Source organism: Antechinus flavipes, chromosome 5 (genome assembly GCF_016432865.1).
Source record: "Antechinus flavipes isolate AdamAnt ecotype Samford, QLD, Australia chromosome 5, AdamAnt_v2, whole genome shotgun sequence".
NCBI classification, from domain to species: Eukaryota; Metazoa; Chordata; class Mammalia; order Dasyuromorphia; family Dasyuridae; genus Antechinus; species Antechinus flavipes.
The window spans coordinates 177,782,129-177,805,564 of record NC_067402.1 but is presented as its reverse complement, the minus strand read 5'-3'; the positions used below and the strand labels follow the sequence as shown (position 1 = coordinate 177,805,564).

The window sequence follows — 23,436 nt, the reverse complement described above, 5'->3', positions numbered from 1 at the left end:
GACAGGAGTCTTTCTGAGATGCAGAGAGGCTAGGTGGGTTCGGATGGCTCTCAACTCTCAGATACTATGACCCTGTGATTTGGCAAAATGCCAGTTAATAGAACATTCAGGTGATCTTAAATGTCAAATTTCCATTGTATGGAGACTCACAGTTTTAGAATTAGGTAGAACCTTAAAACCATTTACTTAGTCTTCCTAATATTAAATGTAATGTTGGGCTACTTTTACATTTCTCAGTTATTAAATAGCATATATTCCTTTGAGAAGAACTTAATATGGGCCTTTACTGGTAGAGAGAGCTGAAGTTCATGCTTCCTATTTTCCACTTAATATCTTAAAATTTTAATTTCCACCTTAATATCCTGTATTTCTATGCCCTTTTGTTACCTGAAGATGATTATTTGTTTTATCCAATGATAGCTATCATTTAACCATTTTAAAATATTTCAAATCCTTAAAGTCTCAAAAATGTTTAATTCTTTAAGCAGATATTAGACTAAATCAGTTATCATTTAAATATGTTTAAAAGGCAAAGTTAATTATTGCTCATCAATAATAAAGCTATCCTACCCAGACACTGTGAGGACAGCATTGGGAAGATTTAGAGCCAATGTGATTAGATTTTAATTCTGGATATGCCACTTAACTTTTTGGAAGACCTTGTACAAGTTATTTTGCTTTTGGGGGCCTTAACTTCCTCAACTGTAAAATGAAAGAATTGGACTATATTATCTCTAAAGCCATTTCCAATTTTAGTTCTTGGATTTTATGAACTATAATGCAATAAAATGCCATTTTAATGGCCTGGGTTGTGACCAGAATCCTTCTAAATATTTTCTGAGAATACCAAAAAAAAAAAAAAAATCTTAGAAATTTTAATGGAAATATAAATAAATGATGGGAAATAAAGCAGACTAGTTTTTCTTTTTCCCTCCATTAATCTATAAGGCTATAGTAAAATGTATTTAAAAACATAAATGACTTAGAAAATTCATTAAACCCTGGACAATCATTTTTATTTCATTGCCCACAACTATGTGATAAGTTCCTTTATGCAGAGACTATTACTTTTTGTCTTGCATGGTAATAAATCCTTACTGGTCTCATAAAACTAATATGTCCTTAAGGCAATATTATATAATAAAGAGATTTTATTGTTCTCCATAAAGTGTAATGTGGAACTTCCACCAATTCCTTCCTGGGATTTGAAAAAATTAGGTCAGGAAATCACTTTTTTTTTTTTAAGCCTTCTTCTAAAATAAAGACAAATTATTTTGTAGATGACAGCCAACATTTTAAATAAAGAACTAAAGAAATCCACAAAAAAGATAGAAATCATGTTGAGGGAGTTAGAATTTATAGGATATTTGACTTGGAAGAAACCTTACAGATCATCCCTTTCTGTCTTGAGCAAATCACTAATTCAGTTCATAAGATGAGGAAGTTGGACTACATAACTTCAGGCAATTCCGGCTCTACAACATACACACCCTTGGCTTACAAATGAGGAAATTCAAGGACTGAGACATTAGTGACCTGATTTAACTTCACAGAGAAAATAAGGAAGGAACTTGACAGAGACTAAAAGGACACGTCTAACTGCCTTTGGTTTGCTCCCTGTTGTTCACCATTGTGATGCGGTTAGTGGCAGTGCAGAGAGTTGTGAGAATTAGGGTGGGGAATCCCCTCTGACCCACGCAGGTCCAGTGTGAAACTATTCACAGACCTGAAATCTGAATGGCAGAAGAGATTTTTATTGGCACTGAGAAGCCAGCTTTGCTAGGAAGACAGACTTCTTAGTGGCAAAAGGTCCTGTTGGGAAATAAAGGTTAACACTGAGAAGAGAATGTTTTCACAGTGGGCTAGAGTCCTGGTAGGCAGCTTTGCTAAGAGAGTTTTGTTGGCAACGCATAATCCTATTTCAGACTTCTGCAGAAATTTGGGGTTCAGAGTTGTCTTTTATTGGCAGTCTGGGGCTAGGACTTCTATTAAATGAAATTTCTTTAATATTGTCAATGCCCCTAGGCCTAGATGTCCAGTTGAAAAGAGAGTACTTAACTTTGGAATTTAAAGCCCAGATCTTCAACTGAATGAGACCACTTAAGTTCGAGTTACTGGGAGTAGTCCTGGGCTAATCTTCAACTCAACTGGGGATGCGACTGCATCTGTAGCCTGAGACCTCCAATCTCCCTTCTTTTATAGATTAAAGGGGGCATAGTTTCAGGGTTCACTTCCATTAGTTGCAGTCTTCCGGGGAATAGAAAGTGAGAGTTTAGTCAATGAAATTACTGCCAAATTCATTTAACAGTGGGAAAACAGCTAGGGGTGGTTTGACTATTGTTCCATTGATCACTAGTTATTAATATGTCATTCCCGAGTCAGCTGTTTGTCAGTACAGCCACTAAAGTGATTTTCCTAAAAAAAAAAAAAAAAAAAGCAATTAGTCCTAAAAAGAACTACCCCCTCATTCTCTCCACTACTACCCTCTTTCCTCCCTACACACACTCGGTGAACTCCAGTGGCTCCCTATTGTCTCCAGAGACAAATGAAAAATTCAAACTCTTCATAACTTAGCTCCCTCCTACCTTTCCAAACTTTATATATCTTAATCTCCACCATATAATCTGATCCAATGACACCGGCCTTTTGGTAATTACACAAACAAGATACTCTATCTGTTGGTTCAGGGCATTTTTCTCTGGAAATGCCTTCACTCCTTCACTATGATTAGCTTCCTGGCTTCCTTTAATTATCAACTAAAATCCAACCTTCTACAGAAAGTCTTATTTTCCCCCTTCTTAATTCTACTGTTTTCCCTTTTAATTGTTTTGTATTTATCCTGCACATAGCTGGTTTTGTATGTATTTTCATGCTTTCTCCCCCATTTGGGGAGTATATGGAAGTAATTTGAAAGAGGAAGGGCATTAGCAGCTGGGATTGGTAGTAAGATTTTTTTTTTCCCCTTCCAAGCTGGGAGCTGTTTAATGTGCTCTATAGCTAAGTGTTTACATCTGCTTAAGGCTTTGAAGGCCTTTGGTCTGACTAAACCGTTGCAGGAGTTTTGAAGGAAAAAGTCTCCTGCAGAAAATGCAATTTAAGTTGAGTCTTGAAAGAATGTAAAGAAAGTAAAGAAATGGAGATGATGGGAAAATTTTATTCTATTTATAAAGGACAACCAGTGCAAAGGCAAAAAGAAATGAAGTAGAATATCATATTTGGAGAACTGAGTAACCAGGCTACATTGTAGAATGTATGAACAAGATTAAGATGTAAGAAGTCTAGAAAGATAGAAAGAGCACACAATTTTAAGAAGCTTTAAATAGCAAAAATTAGGATTGCATTTTTGGTTTTGGAGAAAGCCACTACAAGTCATTCATTGAATAGGGTGGTGAAATGGTCAAAGCTTGGCAGCTAAGTGGTGGATGGATTAGAGAGAGGAAAACAATGATAATGGAAGTATTTGAACTCTAGCATCACAGTTACTGCCTAAGGAAGTAGAATTAGAACCAAGGAAAACCAAAATGTAAATTTAACTAGGCTAGCTCAAGTATCCACAGAGGGATGTAGAGCTTCAAGTCACAATTTTTATGGATCATTTCTCAAGGTCTCAAAAAGAGGGGAAGGTACCAAAAAAGGCAACTGAAAGAATACCAATAATTACAGCCTCATGTGCTTACTTTCCTATCTAGACAAAAAATTAATGAGAATCTATATATATATATCTCAAGGACATTCTTGGTGAGATTGTAAAAAGGGAACAGGCAGTTTCACAGTATTCCCTAATAAGGCTTGTTTTTATAATCATACAATTGATTAAAAAGTATAGTGAATACTTTCACAGTGCTTAGCTTTTTGCTCCTTCCAAAAAATGCTTAGTAAACATTAATAGATTATGATGGATCATTTTTGATTTGAGTGAGAAACAGGAATTACACCCCTCTTCTTTTGTTAAAGTTCTTTTCAAGTGACTTGAATTAATGAGCATGCTATTTTGTCCAGTCCAACCCTAAAATTTCCATACATAGGGATTGCTTAAATGATATATGTGGTGAGCTTTTTCTTCTCAAAACACAGCCAGGTGATAAAAGTTCAGATCTTTTATTATCTCCAATATAGCCCGGTTAGCTTAGAGGCCTATCTCTCTGCTTGGTTCCAAGAGCTCTCTCCAAATGTCTTTAAATCCAAAGGTCTGGTCCTTCAGCCTCTGCCTCTGCTTTCTTCAGCCTCCAGCCAGCTCCAGTCTTCATATCATTCCGGTGAAATCTCGACTTGTAGCGTCTTCCTCTGAAGGACTCTCCGACTGGCCCATTGGCCTATTTATGCTCCTTCCAGAGAGAGGGATTATGGGTAGTTCTACTTAGTACCTTGTTTCAGGTTCTGCCCAAAACATCTTCTTGTAAGATTAGATCAACTCTAATTAGTTAGCAGTTAGTAAGGATTCCAACATCTCCCCCTTTCTTTTGTTTTAAAACATAGGGGGTTTCTGAGGGGGTACACATAAATCCATCAATATGGGCCAGAACTTTGTAACAGATATACATGGTATACATAAATCCATCAATATGGGAGGCATTATACATAATTTACATAAGTACATAGCAATATAACACAGGCTAGTAGTAATGTAACAAATAACATGAATCATCCTGAAAATTTACACATGTCCATAAGTCCTAGAAACAGTCCAATAGGTCCATAAGGAACCCAATGATTCTTGCTGGTTTTTCAGGAACTGAAATAGTTTCATCTTGTGTTAGGAAATTCAAAGATTTCTGAAGATTTTAAGAGTCCTTTTGACAGTCTCATTGTCAGCCATCTGATTCTTTCTTCATCAGTGGAAATATAAGCAGATCCTCTTCCCCAAGCAGTTAATCTAATCCCCTTCTATTTACCAAATTTGGGATTTCTCCTCATCATCTGGTAATTACATTGGAGCTGTTTGCATTGGATATTGTCTTGTTGTCTTAAAAGGCCTGTATTCTTCCCAACTGTAATCCTGATTGCTTTTCTGTTGGTTGATGACATCAGAGTTCTGAATTTCTAAAGTCTCTCTGGGTGTAACCTCAGCTGCTATCATGCCCCACCTGTCCTTTGATTGATACTTTAGAGCTGGGCCCTGCCTCTCATTCCTCTGGGTCAATATACATTTAGAGGCCCAGTGAAAGCCTCCGTTACATTTTGGACATGGGGTTTTGGGTTTTCTCTCACCCTGTCTTCTCACTCTATCTCCATATCTACAATGAGCTCTCAAATGTCCAATTTTTCCGCACTGAAAACATCGACGAGTTTCTCTAGAATTCCTCTGCCAAGAAGGACCTTGTCTTCCCATATTCATCATAGTTTGGGTATAATAAGCATTTGTGCCCACTGTGGCACAGCGTCTTATGATCTCTTCTAAAGGAGCATTTTTGTCTAGCCCCCATATAATTCTCTTGCAAATATCATTGGCATTTTCCTTAGCCAAATGTCTAGTCATTATTTCTGTTGCTGCATTGTCTCCAATGGTTCTTATTACAGCTGTTTGTAAACGTCCCACAAAATCTGCAAAAGGTTCATTGGGACCTTGCTCTATTTTTGTGAAAGCATTACTTCCATCTTTCTGTCCAGGGAGAGAATTCCAAGCTTTTATTGCAGCCTTAGAAATTTGCTCATACATTGTTATGGGATAATAAATCTGTTCTGAACTCTCTGCATACTGACCTTCACCAGCTAGTTGGTCAAAAGCAACTTGTACAATAGCTCCTGTTTGCCTATTACGTTGGGCTTGAATCCTACATAATTCATGAAACTCCGAAAGCCACAATAAATTTTGTCCCGGTTTTAGACAAGTTTTCGTTATGGATTTCCAGTCATTTGGGGTTAGGATTTCATAAGACAAATTATCCAGTAACATCTTCACATAAGAGGATGTAGCCCCATAAAGAGTGCAACCCTTTTTCAAATCTTTAATTTTTTCCAAATTAAAAGGAGTGTATCTTCTCCTTTTTTGACCTGAGGAGTTGAGCTCTTCAATCACAGGATATGCATTTATAAAATCAGATATATCTTCTCCTTCATTTTTTGCTTTAATTAATGCTTTTTCTAATTTTGTCAAATTCTGCTTTACAGGAGAAGCTGACTGTGTTTCTGTCTCTCTCCCTCCCCCTTGTTCCACCCATGAAGGGTTAATTGCGGGGGGAGGGTCATGAGATGTGGAATCACCTAATTCCTCCTGCTGTGAAGTATCATACTCAGAATTGTAATTAACTCCATTCTCATCTGATTCATCCTCCTTTTCACCTAGTAAAGTTGGCAATTCTTCCTCCTGTACTTTCCTTTTCATCATTCTATCACTTAAATAACTTCTTATAGCCAATTGTATTACATTATATGTATTAATTATTGAGTTAGGCCCATTTTTATCATAGAATTGACAAAGATCCTCTCCAACCAATTTCCATTCATTTAGATCTAATTCCTTATCAAGAGAGAAACAAGGACATATGTCCTTTACAGTTTGTAAAAATTCAGTGATTTGCTGTAAACTTATAATTAAACCTTGGCTTTCCATAATTTTGACAATGCTCTCTAAACATTTTCCTTGAACAGAAACAGGCTGTTTTCTAAATATCTGTCTCATCTTAGATGAAATTCTACTTTAACTCTTTTAACAAAATTTCTTTGTTGTACTCACTCTAATTTCTGGGTTGAAGAGTCTTTTCCACTGGATCAGGATCAGAGGCTTTTCCACTTGAATCAGGATCGTAGCTTTTCCACTGAAATCCACTGAGGGGGGGGGGGGGTCTGTTAGCCCCACGTTGGGCGCCAAAATGTTGTGATCTAGTTCAGATGGATCTGAATCGGTCCCTGTTCGGGCGCCAAAATGTGGTGACCTTTTTCTTCTCAAAACGCAGCCAAGTGATAAAAGTTCAGATCTTTTATTATTTCCAATATAGCCCAGTTAGCTTAGAGGCCTATCTCTCTGCTTGGTTCCAAGAGCTCTCTCCAAATGTCTTTAAATCCAAAGGTCTGGTCCTTCAGCCTCTGCCTCTGCTTTCTTCAGCCTCCAGCCAGCTCCAGTCTTCATGTCATTCCAGTGAAATCTCGACTTGTAGCGTCTTCCTCTCTGAAGAACTCTCCGACTGGCCCATTGGCCTATTTATGCTCCTTCCAGAGAGAGGGATTATGGGTAGTTCTACTTAGTACCTTGTTTCAGGTTCTGCCCAAAACATCTTCTTGTAAGATTAGATCAACTCTAATTAGTTAGCAGTTAGTAAGGATTCCAACAGATATATATCTTATTTTCTTCATAATCTAGTAATGTTGCTTAAACATTTTCTATCCTTGCTTACTAAGGAAAATTCATTTATACCATTTTTTATATAACATGTATACTTCACAATTAAAATAATTTTGATCTAGATAAAGATTCAACCAAAGGTAAATAGCATAGTTACTGTGTGCATGTTTAGGTCCAAAATGTCTAAATTGTGGCTTTCTTATGGTATCTTTTTTGGGCACTTTTAAAGATGAATGTGTTTTGACATAGTCAACTCAGCCATATAAGGTAACTGGCTAACTGTGCTTTCAAACTAGTTTCACATCCAATCTTAAAATGTTAATTGGGACACACAATATTCTTCTTTCAAAGCCATAGTATTACAAGTTTACATTGCACATAACAGGAGACATTTTGTTTCTCTATATATCCATTCTTCACCAAATTCCTATTGTGTAATATTCAGTTCATTATTTCACAATATGAATATTCTTATTTCTGTTAGTTGACATTACAAAACTAAAATTCTAAATTACAGTATTTATTTTTACTTTTCATCAATTTCATGAGTTTTCAGGCAACTTTTCAAACTTTTGAAGCTATTCATTTTGATAATAAAGCTCTAATGATTTTTTTTGGGGGGGGGGTGTTTTTTATCTATATATAGCATATGGGTTTCTACAGATCATGATGAAATTGAGAAAGTTGCCAAGCAATGTGGAGCACAAGTTCATCGAAGAAGTTCAGAAGTTTCCAAAGACAGTTCTACTTCCTTAGATGCTATATCAGAGTTTCTAAGTTATCACAATGGTATGTATTTATTGTTTATTTTGTTAAAAAAAAAAAAGCACATTCTAATATTGTGTTTGGGATGGGATTTTGCTGTATTTAATTATTAAATAAACTGATTTACTTTAAGATGAATTGGATATAAATTAGAAAATTCTCTTCATTGGCATTCAGTTTTCTTTTGCTGAAATCATTTTGACACACATGTTCATCTTTTATCTTCTTAAGAGGTTGATATTGTAGGAAATATTCAGGCTACTTCTCCATGTTTACATCCTTCTGACCTTCAGAAAGTGGCAGAAATGATCCGAGAAGATGGATATGATTCTGTTTTCTCTGTTGTGAGGCGTCATCAATTTCGGTGGAGTGAAATTCAGAAAGGAGGTAATCTGACACTTTCCTTCTTTCTAGTATTAGCTGATTACAGTAAGGTTCACTTATTTTCTTCTCTGGATGTGTTTTGAGAAAGTATTACTTAATACTTAGTATAAATTATGGAAATAACAAGGTAGAAAAAATACAGTGGTTTATGGAATATTATTTCTGTTGATAAAACTCTAATTTTATTACTAAGTGAGGTGATAGTAGCAAATAATATATTTAGACCAGTAGTTCTCAACCTTTTCAAGTAAAAGGACTAATTTTTAATGTAAAAAAAAAATTTGATTTCATATGATTAGTTATACTATTAATATCCATTGATGACAAACTAGAAAAAACTGCAATAAATTCATTAATAATTTAAATGAATTTATATTTTGCCAATTCTGTATAGAGAATATACATCTGTATAGAGAGGCTTCAGAATGGTAATACATGTTTTTTTTTTAGTCAGTGAAAATTAAATTTATTGTATGGAATAAAAGAAATGTATTCTTTGTATTCCAGTGGTCCATGATCATAAGCTATATATCTGGATGGAGAATCTTTGATTTAGCTTTTCTTCTAAGCTGAGAAATATTTAAAATTATTTTCAAAAACAAGTCAGAACCATTAGGTCAAATATTTGAAAATTGCTGACCTAGGAATTCTAGTTCTTGATAAATTAGATAATAATAAATCAAATGTCAGGACCCCTCAGTCTAAAAAAAAAGAAAGAAAGAAAGAGTTAAATGTAAATAAAATAAAAGCTAATAAAATAATTTAGAACCTGTTATGTGGTTACTTATCAAAGCTTAGAATGATTTGCCCCTTAAAACTTGGAAGAAAAGTTTTAGGAAATAAGACTTAACATGTTAAAATCAAAAATTTCATCCAAAGAGATGGTAAAGCATAAATAGATTTAAAGAGGAATTTTATACATTCATATAAGACAAATTCAAAATGGTCTTTTAAAGGAAACTAGGAATGTTTGGGATGAGAAATGGTAGCAAAAGGAGGGGTAATATTTCTTTAATCTTTTAAAATTGGTTAATCTTCCTGTAAAATGTCAGAATTAATACAGATTACTAAAACAGATGGGACCAGGAGTTTGGGGCTCTGGGACATTTTATGTTCTTATGTTTTTTCTTCCATCTTGGCCAGATCAAACTATAAGTAATTTGATATATGAAATGGTACATTTATAGGTTCCTTTCTGTGGGTGAGATTGTTAAACTCAGAGAACCCATTTCAAATAATATATGGCAAAATAATTTCTGCAGTCATTTCTCCTTTAGAGAACTTCATCAGTTCAGACACACTCTTTAAAAATTTATAATTTTCATAAAATTTTATTGATAATGTTTATTTTTATGTCACATACATTTCCCAATATATTCCTCTCTCTAGCCCCTTCTAAAAAGTAATCCCTTATTACAAACAATAAAAAGAAAAGGAAAAAAAATTCCTAATCAAAAAATATGTAATACTATATTCAATTTTACATCTCCACAGACCTCTAGCTCTGCAAAGAAGCAGGGAAAACACACTGTTATTTAAACATGAGTATTTGTTAGGAGGAACCTAACTACTAAAAAGAAAATTTAATCATTAGATTAAAAGTGTGCAGAATATGATACTATTTTCATATTATGTAAAACTGACATTGACTGATTTGAATCATTGGTACTAGGAAGGTGAAAAGAGTTGAATGCTTATAATTATTATGCATTTCTGAGAATATGACATTTTTTAAATCAATTTAGTCCATTTTTAAAAATTTATGTTTTCTTTAGTATTCACTATAGAATTGAATCAGATAGTCGCAGGAATCTTTTTTTAACAATTACTAAATAGTAATAATAGCTGCTATTTACATAGCACTTTTAAGATTTGCAGAGGACTTTAAAAATATCATCTCTTAACATGACAATCAGATTAATTCAATGTTGTTTTTTTACATACCATTCAGTACTGCTTTGTTAGAAGATCCTCTCTATTCAAATGAATCCCAAGATACTGCAGTACATACACACCTCAAGTGACATAATATTTTTACTTGCTTTTAACATATTCTATTATTCTAGTATGTGGATGATTAACATATGCAGAAAAATTGGGCAGGAGGAGCATTTCATAACATGTATCCTACTTGGAGCAAATTATCTTTGGGTCCTTGGTATGCCTGAGGTATTACAGGAACACTTTAAACCAGAGGTGTCAAATATGCAGCTAGCATCCTGCAGCACTCCATACCAGATTAAAATGTAATTAACAAGTAATTTTTTAAAAATAAATATACAATAAAATGTAGGTAACCATTTTAAAACCAAGTAAACATGTGGCCCACAGACATTCTTATGTAGTCCCCATTTCTATTTGAGTTTAATAATATTATGTTTGAGATTAGTAATTATATAGAGTTGAATCAGATAGGTGCAGAAGCATTTTTCCAATAATATCAACTATTTGTTTATATTACTTTTTAAGATTTGCAAAGAGCTTTATAAATATCATCTCTTGAAACCATTATCTGATTAAAAATTAAGTTCAAATACAAACTCAAGTTTGAGTTCGATACCATGATTTAGACTCTTCTAAGGATGTGGATTTGTACTAGGGGTTTCTTTCATCTATGATCCTCAAAAGCAGTTATTAGGAACTTGAATGGATCCTTCAAACAAGGTACTAATGTATTTTAGGAAATTTTTGTAAATTTTTAGGGCCAATTTTCATTTCCCAATAACAACAAATAAAATTTTACCAGAGCATCCATTCACTTAAGTGATTTAGTTAATTGAGATTTTATTGTATTAGGTTGCTTATTACTGTTAATGTTTTTACAAAAGGTTCTTGTCCAGAATTATTCCAATAGAAACATTCTTGCTACCAAAGAGGGGCTATTGGGATGTATTGTTAGTACACATGCAGACATTTTGAAATGATTATAGTCTTTTACTTACAGTAAATGAAGTGACGGAGCCTCTGAATTTGAATCCGGCCAAACGCCCTCGTCGGCAAGACTGGGATGGAGAATTATATGAAAATGGCTCCTTTTATTTTGCCAAAAGACACTTAATAGAAATGGGCTACTTACAGGTCTGTCTAGTCATTTAGCAAAAACCCTCTAAAAAAGTATTCCCTGTGTTAGTTATGTTTATGTCTTAAGTCCTAAAAAATGACAAGAGAAATAATTGCTAAATGATATCAAATGTCAGTGTTAAGGAGGCCAGACCACTTATAAACTGCTTTGTGTGACACATTGTCCTTCATGTTCATCCTCTGGTGTTGATCACTAGAATATATAGACTGTAGGCATACTATCCCTTAGCATACAAATAAAGTGCTTTATTTAAAGACATTTTATATATAATAATTTTCAGATATATCTTCAAATATAAAATGACCATTACAACGTTTACAGTATTCTATTAAAAACATTAATATTTTTATATCCATTTTAAAGTTCTGTTTACTTACAGCATTGTTATTTAATAACTGCCCTTTGTTATGAAAACTGTTCTGAAAAGAAAATATGAAATTCCATCATATATATTACCATTAGTTTATCTGAAACATCATGTTTGGGAAGAAAACAAGTTTTTCATCATCTGACCTTTCTATAATTTTTTATACCAAAATCAGGTATTTAGAGAAAATCATACTAAGCAGGTATAGATTCTTATAAAGCTCCTGAGACATAGTTCATAAACTATACTCTAATATATGAAGAAAACCAATATTTCTCTGACAAATAGAAATGAGCACAAAGATATATTTACTGACTGGCTACTAATTATGGAAGTGGAAGTCCATCTTTATAGAAAATGATCTCTATCATTCACATAATTGCTAAGATAGGAAGTCATACTCCCTTCCTAGTACATCAGCAAATTTTAATGATAATACACCTCCCCACACATACATACACTTTCTGCTTTCTTGATTAAGAGTTTTAAGTTTGGGTTAAATATGAGTTATTCCATTTGTTTTTTTGAATTTCCACATATAAAATAAAGTTCAATAGTACTGTAAGTTTTCTTGTCCTCATTTTCTCTTGTGTCATAAAGACTAATACTGTCTCTGAGTTGGAGATAAATAGAAAAAAAAAGAGATCAGTTATATATGTTGCTAGCATATAAGCTCTGTGTCTCTATTTTTTTCTCACTAGGTTGCTTTAAAGATTGCTTCTTAATAGTATTTTGTCTACCTTTCTTGACCATAACATAGGACTAGAGAATATTGTTTATAATTATTTAAATATTGGGTAGAATTTCACTTTAAAAGAAAAAAGTGAGAATTTTGCCATCAACAGTATTTGAAAATATTCTAAGCTTTTAATGGATTTGTTTTGATACAGCGGGAGAAAGAGGCTCTCCAAATTATTGGTTCAAAAATTCTTTGTTTTATGTTATGTCTTGCATTTTTGTAATTCTCCCAAAATTCCTTTAAAAGCAACATATAAAAAAAGCAAGTGTATTATAATAAACTTCTTTTTCCTAAAAAGTTACTAAATTTTGCATACCTTTTGAACCAATTGTACCATTCCTGGGTACAAAAATATTTATAGCAGCAAACAGAAAACTCAGGTATTACTAATTTATCAGGGCATGACTAAACAAATAATAGTATAGGCATGTAATAAAATGTTATGGCCCATACAAAAGAATGATAAAATAGACAGCTCTAAAGGAAACTGGGAAGACCTCTATGAATTGATGCAGAATAACATGAGCAAAATTAGGAAAACCAAACATTCTATCTCCAGAATCCATGTTTACTGATTGTCCTCCTACCAAGAAGGCCCTGCCTCCTCATCTCTGCCTCCTGGTTTCCCTGGCTCCCTCCAAATCCCAGTTAAAATCTCCTTGGATTTTTGGGATTTTTTCCCCAATTCTCTTTAATTGTAGTGACTTCCTTCTGCTGATTATCTCCCGCTCATCTTTTGCATAGTTTGCTTGTACATAGTTTTTTTATATGTTATCTTTCCCATTAATATATGAGTTCTTTAAAAGCAATGATTTTTTTGCTTTTTTTTTCTATTCTCTGTTCTTAGCAAAGTATCTGTCACATGGCAGGTATTTAATAAATGTTTATTGACTGACTAATTGATTGAAGATAAAACATGCTACCCACTTCCTGCCAGAAAGGTGATGAGACACTAATTTTTTACGTGGCCATTGTGAATTTTTTTTTTTTTATTGTACTATGCATATCTATTATGAAAGGGATTTTGTGCTTTTTGAAAATTTTTCAAAGAGAGGCATTGGGAAAGAGAAATAATATTGATTCATTTAAAAAAAAATCTTTTTGTTGGGATAGGAACAGCTGTATTTGATGCTAAGAAAGAATACTTTTGACATTAATTTTTTTTTTCCAGGGTGGGAAGATGGCCTATTATGAAATGCGAGCTGAACACAGTGTAGACATTGATGTTGATATTGATTGGCCTATTGCAGAACAGAGAGTATTGAGGTAAGAACATTTTATTAGAATGAAGTGTATTTACATTTAACTAATAGACTCAATTACATAATTGTTAAAATATTAAAACAAAGTGTTCACATGGCAATTTTTGAATGATTTGTATGTCATAGGATACTGAATATAATTAGCATAGTTTCATAAAATGACACCATTTTAGCCATTAATCTTGTCTACAATAACATACAAGAATTTATGCTTTTATGTGTTTATACATGATAGACATCTTTAATATTTACATCAATGACTTGAAAATTTAAATAGATAACATGCTTATTCAATTTACTGATGATAACTAATTAAAATGGGGCTGTTTGTAAGAGTTAGTAAAGTGCTGGACTTGGAGTCATTAAGCCGTGTTTCAGAATCCTTCCTCAGCATTAGCTGTTTGACCAAGAGAAGGGCATATACCTATTCTGGACCTTATTTTTCTCTTTTGAGGATAATATTAGTTATAATACCTACTTTGGGGCTGTTATTGTGAGACTCAAATGAGATGATCCACGTAATAGGCTTTTAAACTTAAGAGTACTAAATTTGGATTCAAAAGGACTTTGTCAAATTTGGATTTGGTTTCTTTCAGATATGGCTATTTTGGCAAAGAGAAGCTTAAGGAAATAAAGCTCCTGGTTTGCAATATTGATGGATGTCTCACCAATGGTCACATTTATGTATCAGGAAACCAAGAAGAAATAATATCTTATGATGTTAGAGATTCAATTGGAATAAGTTTATTAAAGAAAAGTAATATTGAGGTATTTATCATAATCATAATCATACTATATTCTATATCTGTCTATATCTATATTATTTAATCATAAAAAATTGGGGAAAGAATCCTGAAATTTAAAATTTTTGGTACTGGGATATCAAATATAGAAGAGACTACAGAAGCCATCTTGTCCAACACTTGTAGACGATATAAAGAAATGTCCTGTACAAAATTCCTGACTATAGGCTTATAAAGACAACGCATTCCACTTTTAATGGGCCCGATAATTAGGGAATTTTTCCTTATATTGAAACTAAATCTGTTCTTTGAAACTTCTAGTAATCTGTCCTCTAAGAGCAACCAAAATCTAAGTCTTCTAACACATGAAAACTATTTATACACAGAAAGGTAGTTATCATGTTTCACTTCAAATCTTTCCTATGATAACTTTCACAATTCCTTTTGTTGTTTATTCCATTATTTCAAGATTCCTTACTATCCTGGTTTATCTTCCTCTATATACTTTTCAAATTATTAGTGGCCTTCTTAAAATATGGCATCATATATTCAACAAAGCACTCCAGATGTGATCTTATCGAGACAAAGCACAGTGGAGCTATCCCCTCCCACATTCTGGATACTAGAGCTATCTTATTTATCAGAATTAATCAGAACTTTATTTTAATCATAGATTAGATTTAGAAAAATGTTAAAGTAGTAACATTTTAAATATTAAATGATTTTTTAAAACTTAAAATAATGTCTCAGGATTCATTTTGTTGGTTTATATTATGTTCTGAAGCTTTATTTTAAAAATAATTTTTCTGTTTTTTAAATTACTAATGCTTTAATATTTTCATCTTTTTTTTCCATAGGTGAGATTAATCTCTGAAAGGGCGTGTTCAAAGCAGACACTCTCCTCTTTAAAACTGGATCTGAGGATGGAGATTGGTATATCTAATAAACTAGCAGTTGTAGATGAATGGAGAAAGGAAATGGGTTTATGTTGGAAAGAAGTAGCATATCTAGGTGAGTATTCAATTATTCAATCATAAAGAACAGAATTAGGATTTCATTTTTCATGTGTGAATCTAGGACTATTTTGTAAATTTTATAGAAAAAGAAATGATGAAAAGAAAGCCTCCTTCATGCCCCTTGACTGCTCATGACAAGGGAATCAAAATATTCCTTGTTTTGTGGTACCCCTTTCAAACTCTCCACCACCACTACCACTTGGCAGGCACTCCCCTTCTGAGGCTCATACTGTCTGAATTTATGACCCAGTAGATCCTTGTGATGATTTTCTGTTGATGATCAGTGTGTTCTCCTTCACTCCTCAGTGAGTTCAGGGCCTGGACTGACTTACACTGACTCTTGCCCTTATGCAAACTAGTTGAAGAGAGTGTGTCCACTATGGGGCGATGGCAGGGAAGGAGCTGGTGTCCTTCCACCCTTCAGCTCCTTCCCTTCCATCACCCCACAGCGGACACACTCTCTTCTCTCGGTTTTGAACTTTTAATAAATTGGTTCAGCTCTGCGTTTTCTTGTTGAGTCCCTGACTCCCTTGTCCTGTTTCAGTCACATCTGCCAACCCCCAGTGTGGAATTATTCCCATTCTCCATCTTGTTCACTACTGTTCATGTGGAGTTGAATAGGACTAAAGCTGAGTGGATGGTGTGAAGGGAAAAGAGGAGTATGTTCAATGCAGAACCTTCTCGTTTTCTTTAGGTGGGATCAAAGTAGAGATAGGCTTTGAAGGACAGGCTGAGGAATTTACATCTTGAGAACAAAATTAGATTTCCTAGTAGAATAGTAATTTGTGTCTGAGGAATATTCATTTGAGAACTGTGTAGAAATTGAACTTGAGATAGGAGAGACTAGACACTAGGTGACCAATCAGGAAGCTGTTGGAATGCTTCAGGAGAGACATGAGGAGGTAAAAGCAGCATTTTCTGGCATTCTTCATATTTGGCATTTCATCGGTAGTTAAAAATGTGGAGAATTCTCAGAGTGGATAAGACTCTCATCTAGCACATTAGTGACTGGAACTTGATCAATGGTACTTTACAATACAGTTTTACAATCAGTTGATGATTCTTGGGTGACAAGCACAGTAAGGCTCTCAAATGACCTGAACAAGTACTGAAGGAAAAAGTCAATTACAAATTTAAATGTTTAAAAGGTTTTTTTGTTCTGAATAATAATGTGTAGGATACATTTTCTTCTAATTCTTTGAAAATTAATCTACACATAAGATTTGTGTATTATAATTGTAGCATTTGGAAACCAGAACCTTGTTTTCTTACTTTATGAAAGTTTCCTGTAAACCAATTTGAATTACATTGGGAAAAATTTAGAGCTCAATTTATTTCCTCTCCAGAAATTCTTAACATGGGATTGATGAACTTTTTCTTTGATGTTTTAATAACTGCATATCAATATAATTGACTTCCTTTATAATCCTACTTTTTTTTTAACTTTATACAGTTGAAAACATTATTCTAAGAATTCCTTAGATTTCACCAGAAGTGACTACCACAAAAAATGGTTAAGAGTGCCTGGTAAATGCTATAGTATTCATACAAGTGTTTTATCCTGTGTATGGCTAAAATAATGGGTGCCTGTCCCTTTAGATATGTGTGTACTTCCATAATTTGTTGAAGTTACACTGTATCTTGTTTTTTAAAAATTGCTGTTGAAAAATTTTCTGCAAAATGTCCCTACAGAATACATTTTCCATTGAGAAATGAAAGCTTAAATTCAGATAACTCCCTTTATCAGTCCCTGCCACCCAGCTGACTTCACTCACTGTGGCAAGTATGTCTGCAAAAGGTAACAACACATCTATTAGAGATAGATCATAGGATCATAGCAATTTAGCTGCGGAACAGACTGAGGAGGTTCTAGTACAGCCTCTTCTGTAACAAATAACAGTCTTGGAGACTTCATGGATTTTTGTGCCAGCCTTGAACAGGGACCATGCTAACCTCCTCTATCATTTAAACTTTAACTTTGAATAAATGTACTCCCAGAGCAAAAATCCCTTTCAAACTGAGGGTCAGAGACATGAAATGATTTACCCAATATCAGAGGATAAGTGGCAAAGGCAGGATTTGAACCCAAAGCCACTGCTTCACATTTAGCACTCCTTTCCCTATACTGTAATAGGGTTTTTCCCCGGCATCTCTATTTCATGCAATATGGTACAATGAATAGACCACTAGACTTGGAGTGAGAAAGACCTGTATTTAAATTCCTCTTGAGATGTTTAATAGCATCTGTGCAACTCAGGGCCTGTGACTTAACCTCTCTTAGCATCAATTTCCTCATGGAATAATACTTCACAGAGTTGTTGTAAGAATCAGATAAGTTGGCAGTCAGAATTTAAATAGTTTTCCATATCCAAATATAATTTTTTTCTGTGTGTTTTTGATTTAATGTGAGTGTGTGTGTGTGTGTGTGTGTCTTTGTGTATACATATATATGTATATGTACTTATATATATTTTAGGAAATGAAGTTTCTGATGAAGAATGCTTGAAGAAAGCTGGCATGAGTGGGGTTCCTGCTGATGCTTGCTCCATCGCCCAGAAAGCTGCTGGGTATATTTGCAAATGCAGTGGAGGCCGAGGTGCCATCCGAGAGTTTGCAGAGCACATCTTCCTACTGATGGAAAAAGTGAATTCCTGCCAAAAATAGAATATAAAGTGGTGGTAATTATTATAATGATAAAAAGGAAGAAGAAACTATCCCTCTTCAGCCATTTTGCTATTATTTTATCAGTTTTACTCCCATGTTGTAGTAGTTCAGAAATATGATTTGCCCTGTGATATAGTTGAATAGTTTTTAAAAGAAAACTTCTGAAATCAATAGCTCAAAATCTGTTGTAGAAATGGAATGTTCTGTATTACCTTTTATTTGAATTCATGACTTAGGGTTGCTTCTGATCTTTCTCAGATTTTGTGTTAAACACAATTAGCAATATTATCAGAAGGTTAAAGCTTTGCATTATACCAAATAAGACTGCATGTTCATGTGCTTTAAGTGATTCTTGAGTTTTATTTATTACAGGACTGTGTGTGTGATAAAATTTGCACTATCAAATAATAAAATTATATTGCGCAAACATTACCAGAACAATCTCATTATTATAGGACAGAAATGTTACAGAAGCATTCCTGAAATATATTTTGGGTTGCCACTTGACATATGTTTTAGAATTACTTTGAACTCCAATACAGTGATCCAAGATAATTCCAATAGACTTAGGATAGAAAATGCTGTTTGCATCTGAAGAAAGAACTATGAAGAGTAAATGTGGATCAAAGCATACTATTTTCACTTTGATTCAGGAAGACCTATTTTCAAATCTCATCTCAGACATTTAATAACTATTATCCTGGGAAGTCATTTAATCTCTCTCTGTCTCAGTTTCCTCATCTATAAAATGACAGCAGGAGAAGTGGCTAACATCTCTGTGGCCATTAAGGTGAACCTATGATCCTGTGAAAAATCTTAACAAAATGTTGATTTTATTTATTAACTTATTCATTCAACATTTTTTTTATTGTATGATAAAAGTCATAGCAAAATTAAGAGATTTTGTGCCTTAAAAAAAATAGCAGAAAACAAGAGCAATTATCACTACCATGTAGATATCACCAAAACTAATATTTCTACCTGTAAATCTCTCCCTTTCATTCTATGTCCAACTGCTCCTTCATAGCAACATCAGGATGGCCTTGTTGCACCTCAGAATCAACACTAATGTGTAGCACAAATAGCATTAGATTTGCAGTTTGAAGATTTGAGTTCAGATCTTATTTGTATCTCTTACCTGCACAAGTCACTCAGATTCTATTTACTCATATTAAAATGAGGGAATTAACCTAGATCAGAAGTGTTGAACACTTCCTGAGCAGCACAGAGGCAGCCCACACTCCTGAGTACAGCCTGAACCAAATTAAAATGCAACTGGGACAAAAAAATTTAAAAATACAATAAAATGTAGATCATATTGCATTTTAAAATTGTCAGTGACTTTCAAGAGCCAAAATAGCAGAATAAGCAATACATTGCTGTAATTCTCCCATATTCACTTCCAAGTAACCATAAAATAGTGTCCCCCAAACAAATCCCGGAACAACAGAACCATCAAAAGGATGAGAGTGTAGTGGTATCTCATGGGGAGCCCAGAAATCTGGAAGATCAGCAAGAAAGGTCTTTATCATACAGGTAAAAGGAGAACACAAAGTCAGGAAGTGTCCCAGTAAACCCCATTTTAGCAGAACAGTGATGGATCCTGGGTCCCAGTGCAGTGAAGCAGGCAAATACTAATACCAGGACACCCCATGTGGACAGACCCCAGTTCTGAGAACCTTCACATGCTTCAGTGTAGCCCTGAGCAAGCAGATCTAAAGAAACATGCAGCCACCAATGTAGGGCCCCAGCCTCATAGTTACTAGGAGCCACATTGCCGAATACCTGAGGCTGGTCCAGGGAAACAAACATCTCACTGGTCTCAGTACGTACCAGCCCCCCAGATTAGCAGCAGGTAAGATGCAAGACCCTACAGTCTCTAGCAGCACCAGCCAGTCCCTGCCACCACCTCAGCACAGTGCTGTCCACTCAAGGTCCCGAGTACATCACAGGGCAATATCAGTACAATACCAGGTAAAAAGCTAGCTCCTGCAGCCTCTGGCATAAGATCCGGAGATAGTCTCCCTCACATCCTGGGAGCAGAATTCAAATAGAAAAGAAAGGGAAAAGGCCAAGAAAGATGAGCATAAAAACACCAAAAAAGGAATCTGAACATAGAAAGTTATTATAATAACAGAGAAAATCAAAACACAAATTCAGAAGAGGATGCCATCAAACTACCTAAGGGAAAATACCCAAAGAAAATGGTCTTAAGACCAGAAAGAACTTATGGAAAAACTCAAGAAGGAATTTAAAAGTCATATAAGAGAGATAGAAGAAAAATGGGGAACAAAATGAAAATGATACAAAAAGATTGTGAAAAAAAAAAAGTTTGGGAAAAGAAAACAACTGTTTAAAAAGAATTGGCTGCAACAACAACATTATACAATGATCAGTTTTAATGGATGTGGCTCTCTTCAACAATGAGATGATTCAGGCCAATTCCAATGATCTTGTGATGAAAAGAGACACCTACACCCAGAGAGAGGACTGTGAGAACTGAGTGTAATTCACAACATAGCATTTTCACTCTTTTTGTTTTTTGCTTTCATTTTGATTTTTTTTTCATTTTTATTCCAGTTTGATTTGATTTTTCTTGTGCAGCAAGATAATTACATAAATATGTATGCATATGTTGGATTTAACATATTTCTACCATGTTTAACATATATTGGACCACTTGTGATGGCATTTAGTGGAGCAAGGGGAATTAGAACACAAGGTTTTGCAAGGTTAATGTTGAAGAATTATCCATGCATATATTTCAAAAATAAAAAGCTTTAATTAAAAAAAAAAAAGAATTGGCTACATGGAAAATAAGATACAAAGATTTAGTGAAGAAAAAAAACTCCTTAAAGAGTACAGTTGGTCAAAAGGAAAAGAAAGTAAAAAAGCTATTTGAGGAAAACAACACCTTAAAAGTTAAAATTGGGCAGGTAGAAGCTAAAGACTATGAGACATCAGCAATTAATAAAATTCAAAAGTATGAAAAAGTAGAAGAAAATGTAAAATATTTTATGGAAAAAACAATTGACCAGGCAAATAGATCTAGGAGAAACAATATGAGAATTATTTGACTATTTAAAAACCATAAATCAAAAGGAAGACCTGAACAACATCTTTAACGAAATCAAAGAAAATCAAGAGGACAAAACAGGTATTAAAAGAATCCACTGATTACCTCAAGAAAGAGATCCCAAGATAAAACCCAAAGAAACATTATAGGCAAATTTCAAATTTCAGGTTAAGGAAAAAATATTTCAAGGGGACAGAAAGAAAGAATTGAAATAAGGGAGAACCATAATCAGGGACACGTAGGACTTTAGCAGCTGCAAAATTAAAGGATCTGAAATCATGGAACATATTCTAGAAAGCAAAGAAGTTCAAAGAGAAGGATCTGGTGAAATTAAGCATAATACTTCAAGGGGAAAAATAGTCATTCAATGAAATAGCAGAATTTCAAATCTTTGTATGGAGACCAGAATTAAACCAAAAATTTGATCTTTAGTATCAAAACCCAAGAAGCAAAAACAGGTAAAAAGGTAAAGAAAATATAAGACATGCAATAGAACTAAACTACTTACATCCCTACATGGGAAAATGGTATTTCTTATTCTTAAAAATTGTATCACTAAAACTACAGCTAGAAGGAATATACATAAATAGAGGGTATGGGTATAAGGTAAATTAGAATGACATGAAAATTAAAGAATGAGAAAGAAAAGTGCACTGGATACAAAAGGAATAAAGAAGTAGAAGTGCAGTAAATTATTTCACATAACAAGGTACAAAAGATCTATTTCAGTGGAGATGGGAGATGGGCAATGAGCATTGCTTTAATATTACTCTCTTCAGTATTGGCTCAAAGAGGGAATGATAAATGCAATCAATTGAATATAAATATTTTTCTTACCTGACAGGGAAGTAGAAAGGGAAGAAATTAAGTAAAGATAGTGGAAGGGTGTAGGAGGAAGACTGACAAAAGGGAGGGTAGATCAAAAGAGATGGTAGACAGAAGCAAAACACTGTGAGAAGGGAAAGGGTAAAAGGATAGAGAGGACAAACAGGAGGAAGAATAGGGCAGAGGGAAATACAAAGATAGTAATTATAACTGTAAATGTGAATGGGATAAATTCTCCCTTAAAACAGAAGTGAATAGTTGATGGATCAAACCCCAAAATCCTACAATATATTGTTTACAAGAAATACATTTGAAGCAGAGACACACACAGAAAAAAAAGGTAAGGGACTAGAACAGAATCTATTATGCTTCTGCTGAAATTTAAAAAAAAAAATTAGGGCTATCTATCATGATCTCCAATAAAGCAAAAGCAAAAATAAACCTAATTTAAAGAAATTAGGAAGAAAACTACATTTTCCTAAAAGATAATATAGACAATGAAACAATATCAGTACTAAATATGTATACATCAAATGGTATAGCTTCCAATTTTTTTTTTTTTTTTTTAGCTGAGACAACGGGTTAAGTGACTTGCTCAGGGTCACACAGCCAGAAGGTGTTAAGTGTCTGAGGCCAGATTTGAACTTAGATCCTCCTGACTTCAGAACTGGTGCTCTATCCACTGCACTAGCTTCCCCTGCTTCCAAATTCTTAAAGGAGAAATTGAGTTACAGGAAGAAATAGATAACAAAAATATACCAATGAGGGGTTTCATTCTCCCTTCCAGAACTCAATAAATCCAAACAAAAAGAAAAAGAAAGACACTACAGAGACAAACTATATTAGAAAACTTAGATAAAACAAATGATTGGAGAAAATTGAAAGGGAATAAAAAAGAATATGCTTTTTTTCTGAATGGCAAATGTCTCCAAAATTAACCATGTAATAGGACATAAAAACCTCAGAATCAAATGCAAAAAGGCAGAAATGTTAAATGTATTTTTTGAATCGTAATGCAATAAAAATAATTCAACAAAGAGCAGTAGAAAGATAAGTTAAAAATCAATAAGAAACTAAATAATCTACTCCTAAAAAATAAGTGGATCAGAGAACAAATCATAGAAATAATCGGTAATTTCATTAAAGAGAATGAATAATAACAATGAGACAAAGTACCAAAATTTATAGGATACAGCCAAAGTAATATAGGGAAATTTTTATTTCTCTAAATTTT

The 23,436-nt window shown here is 33.9% G+C and overlaps 1 protein-coding gene across 1 annotated transcript in view; it reads left to right on the top strand.

Moving 5' to 3' along the window:
• Nucleotides 1–23,022, top strand: part of CMAS (cytidine monophosphate N-acetylneuraminic acid synthetase) — a 39,749-nt gene extending 16,727 nt beyond the window's left edge. The window contains exons 2-8 of the mRNA XM_051963416.1: nt 7,926–8,068; nt 8,276–8,431; nt 11,373–11,506; nt 13,788–13,882; nt 14,475–14,646; nt 15,479–15,632; nt 18,114–23,022. Of these exons, the coding sequence (XP_051819376.1) occupies nt 7,926–8,068; nt 8,276–8,431; nt 11,373–11,506; nt 13,788–13,882; nt 14,475–14,646; nt 15,479–15,632; nt 18,114–18,301 (1,042 nt within the window). The 3' untranslated portion in view covers nt 18,302–23,022. The remainder of the gene's footprint in view (nt 1–7,925; nt 8,069–8,275; nt 8,432–11,372; nt 11,507–13,787; nt 13,883–14,474; nt 14,647–15,478; nt 15,633–18,113) is intronic.
• The last annotated feature ends 414 nt before the right edge of the window (nt 23,023–23,436 follow it).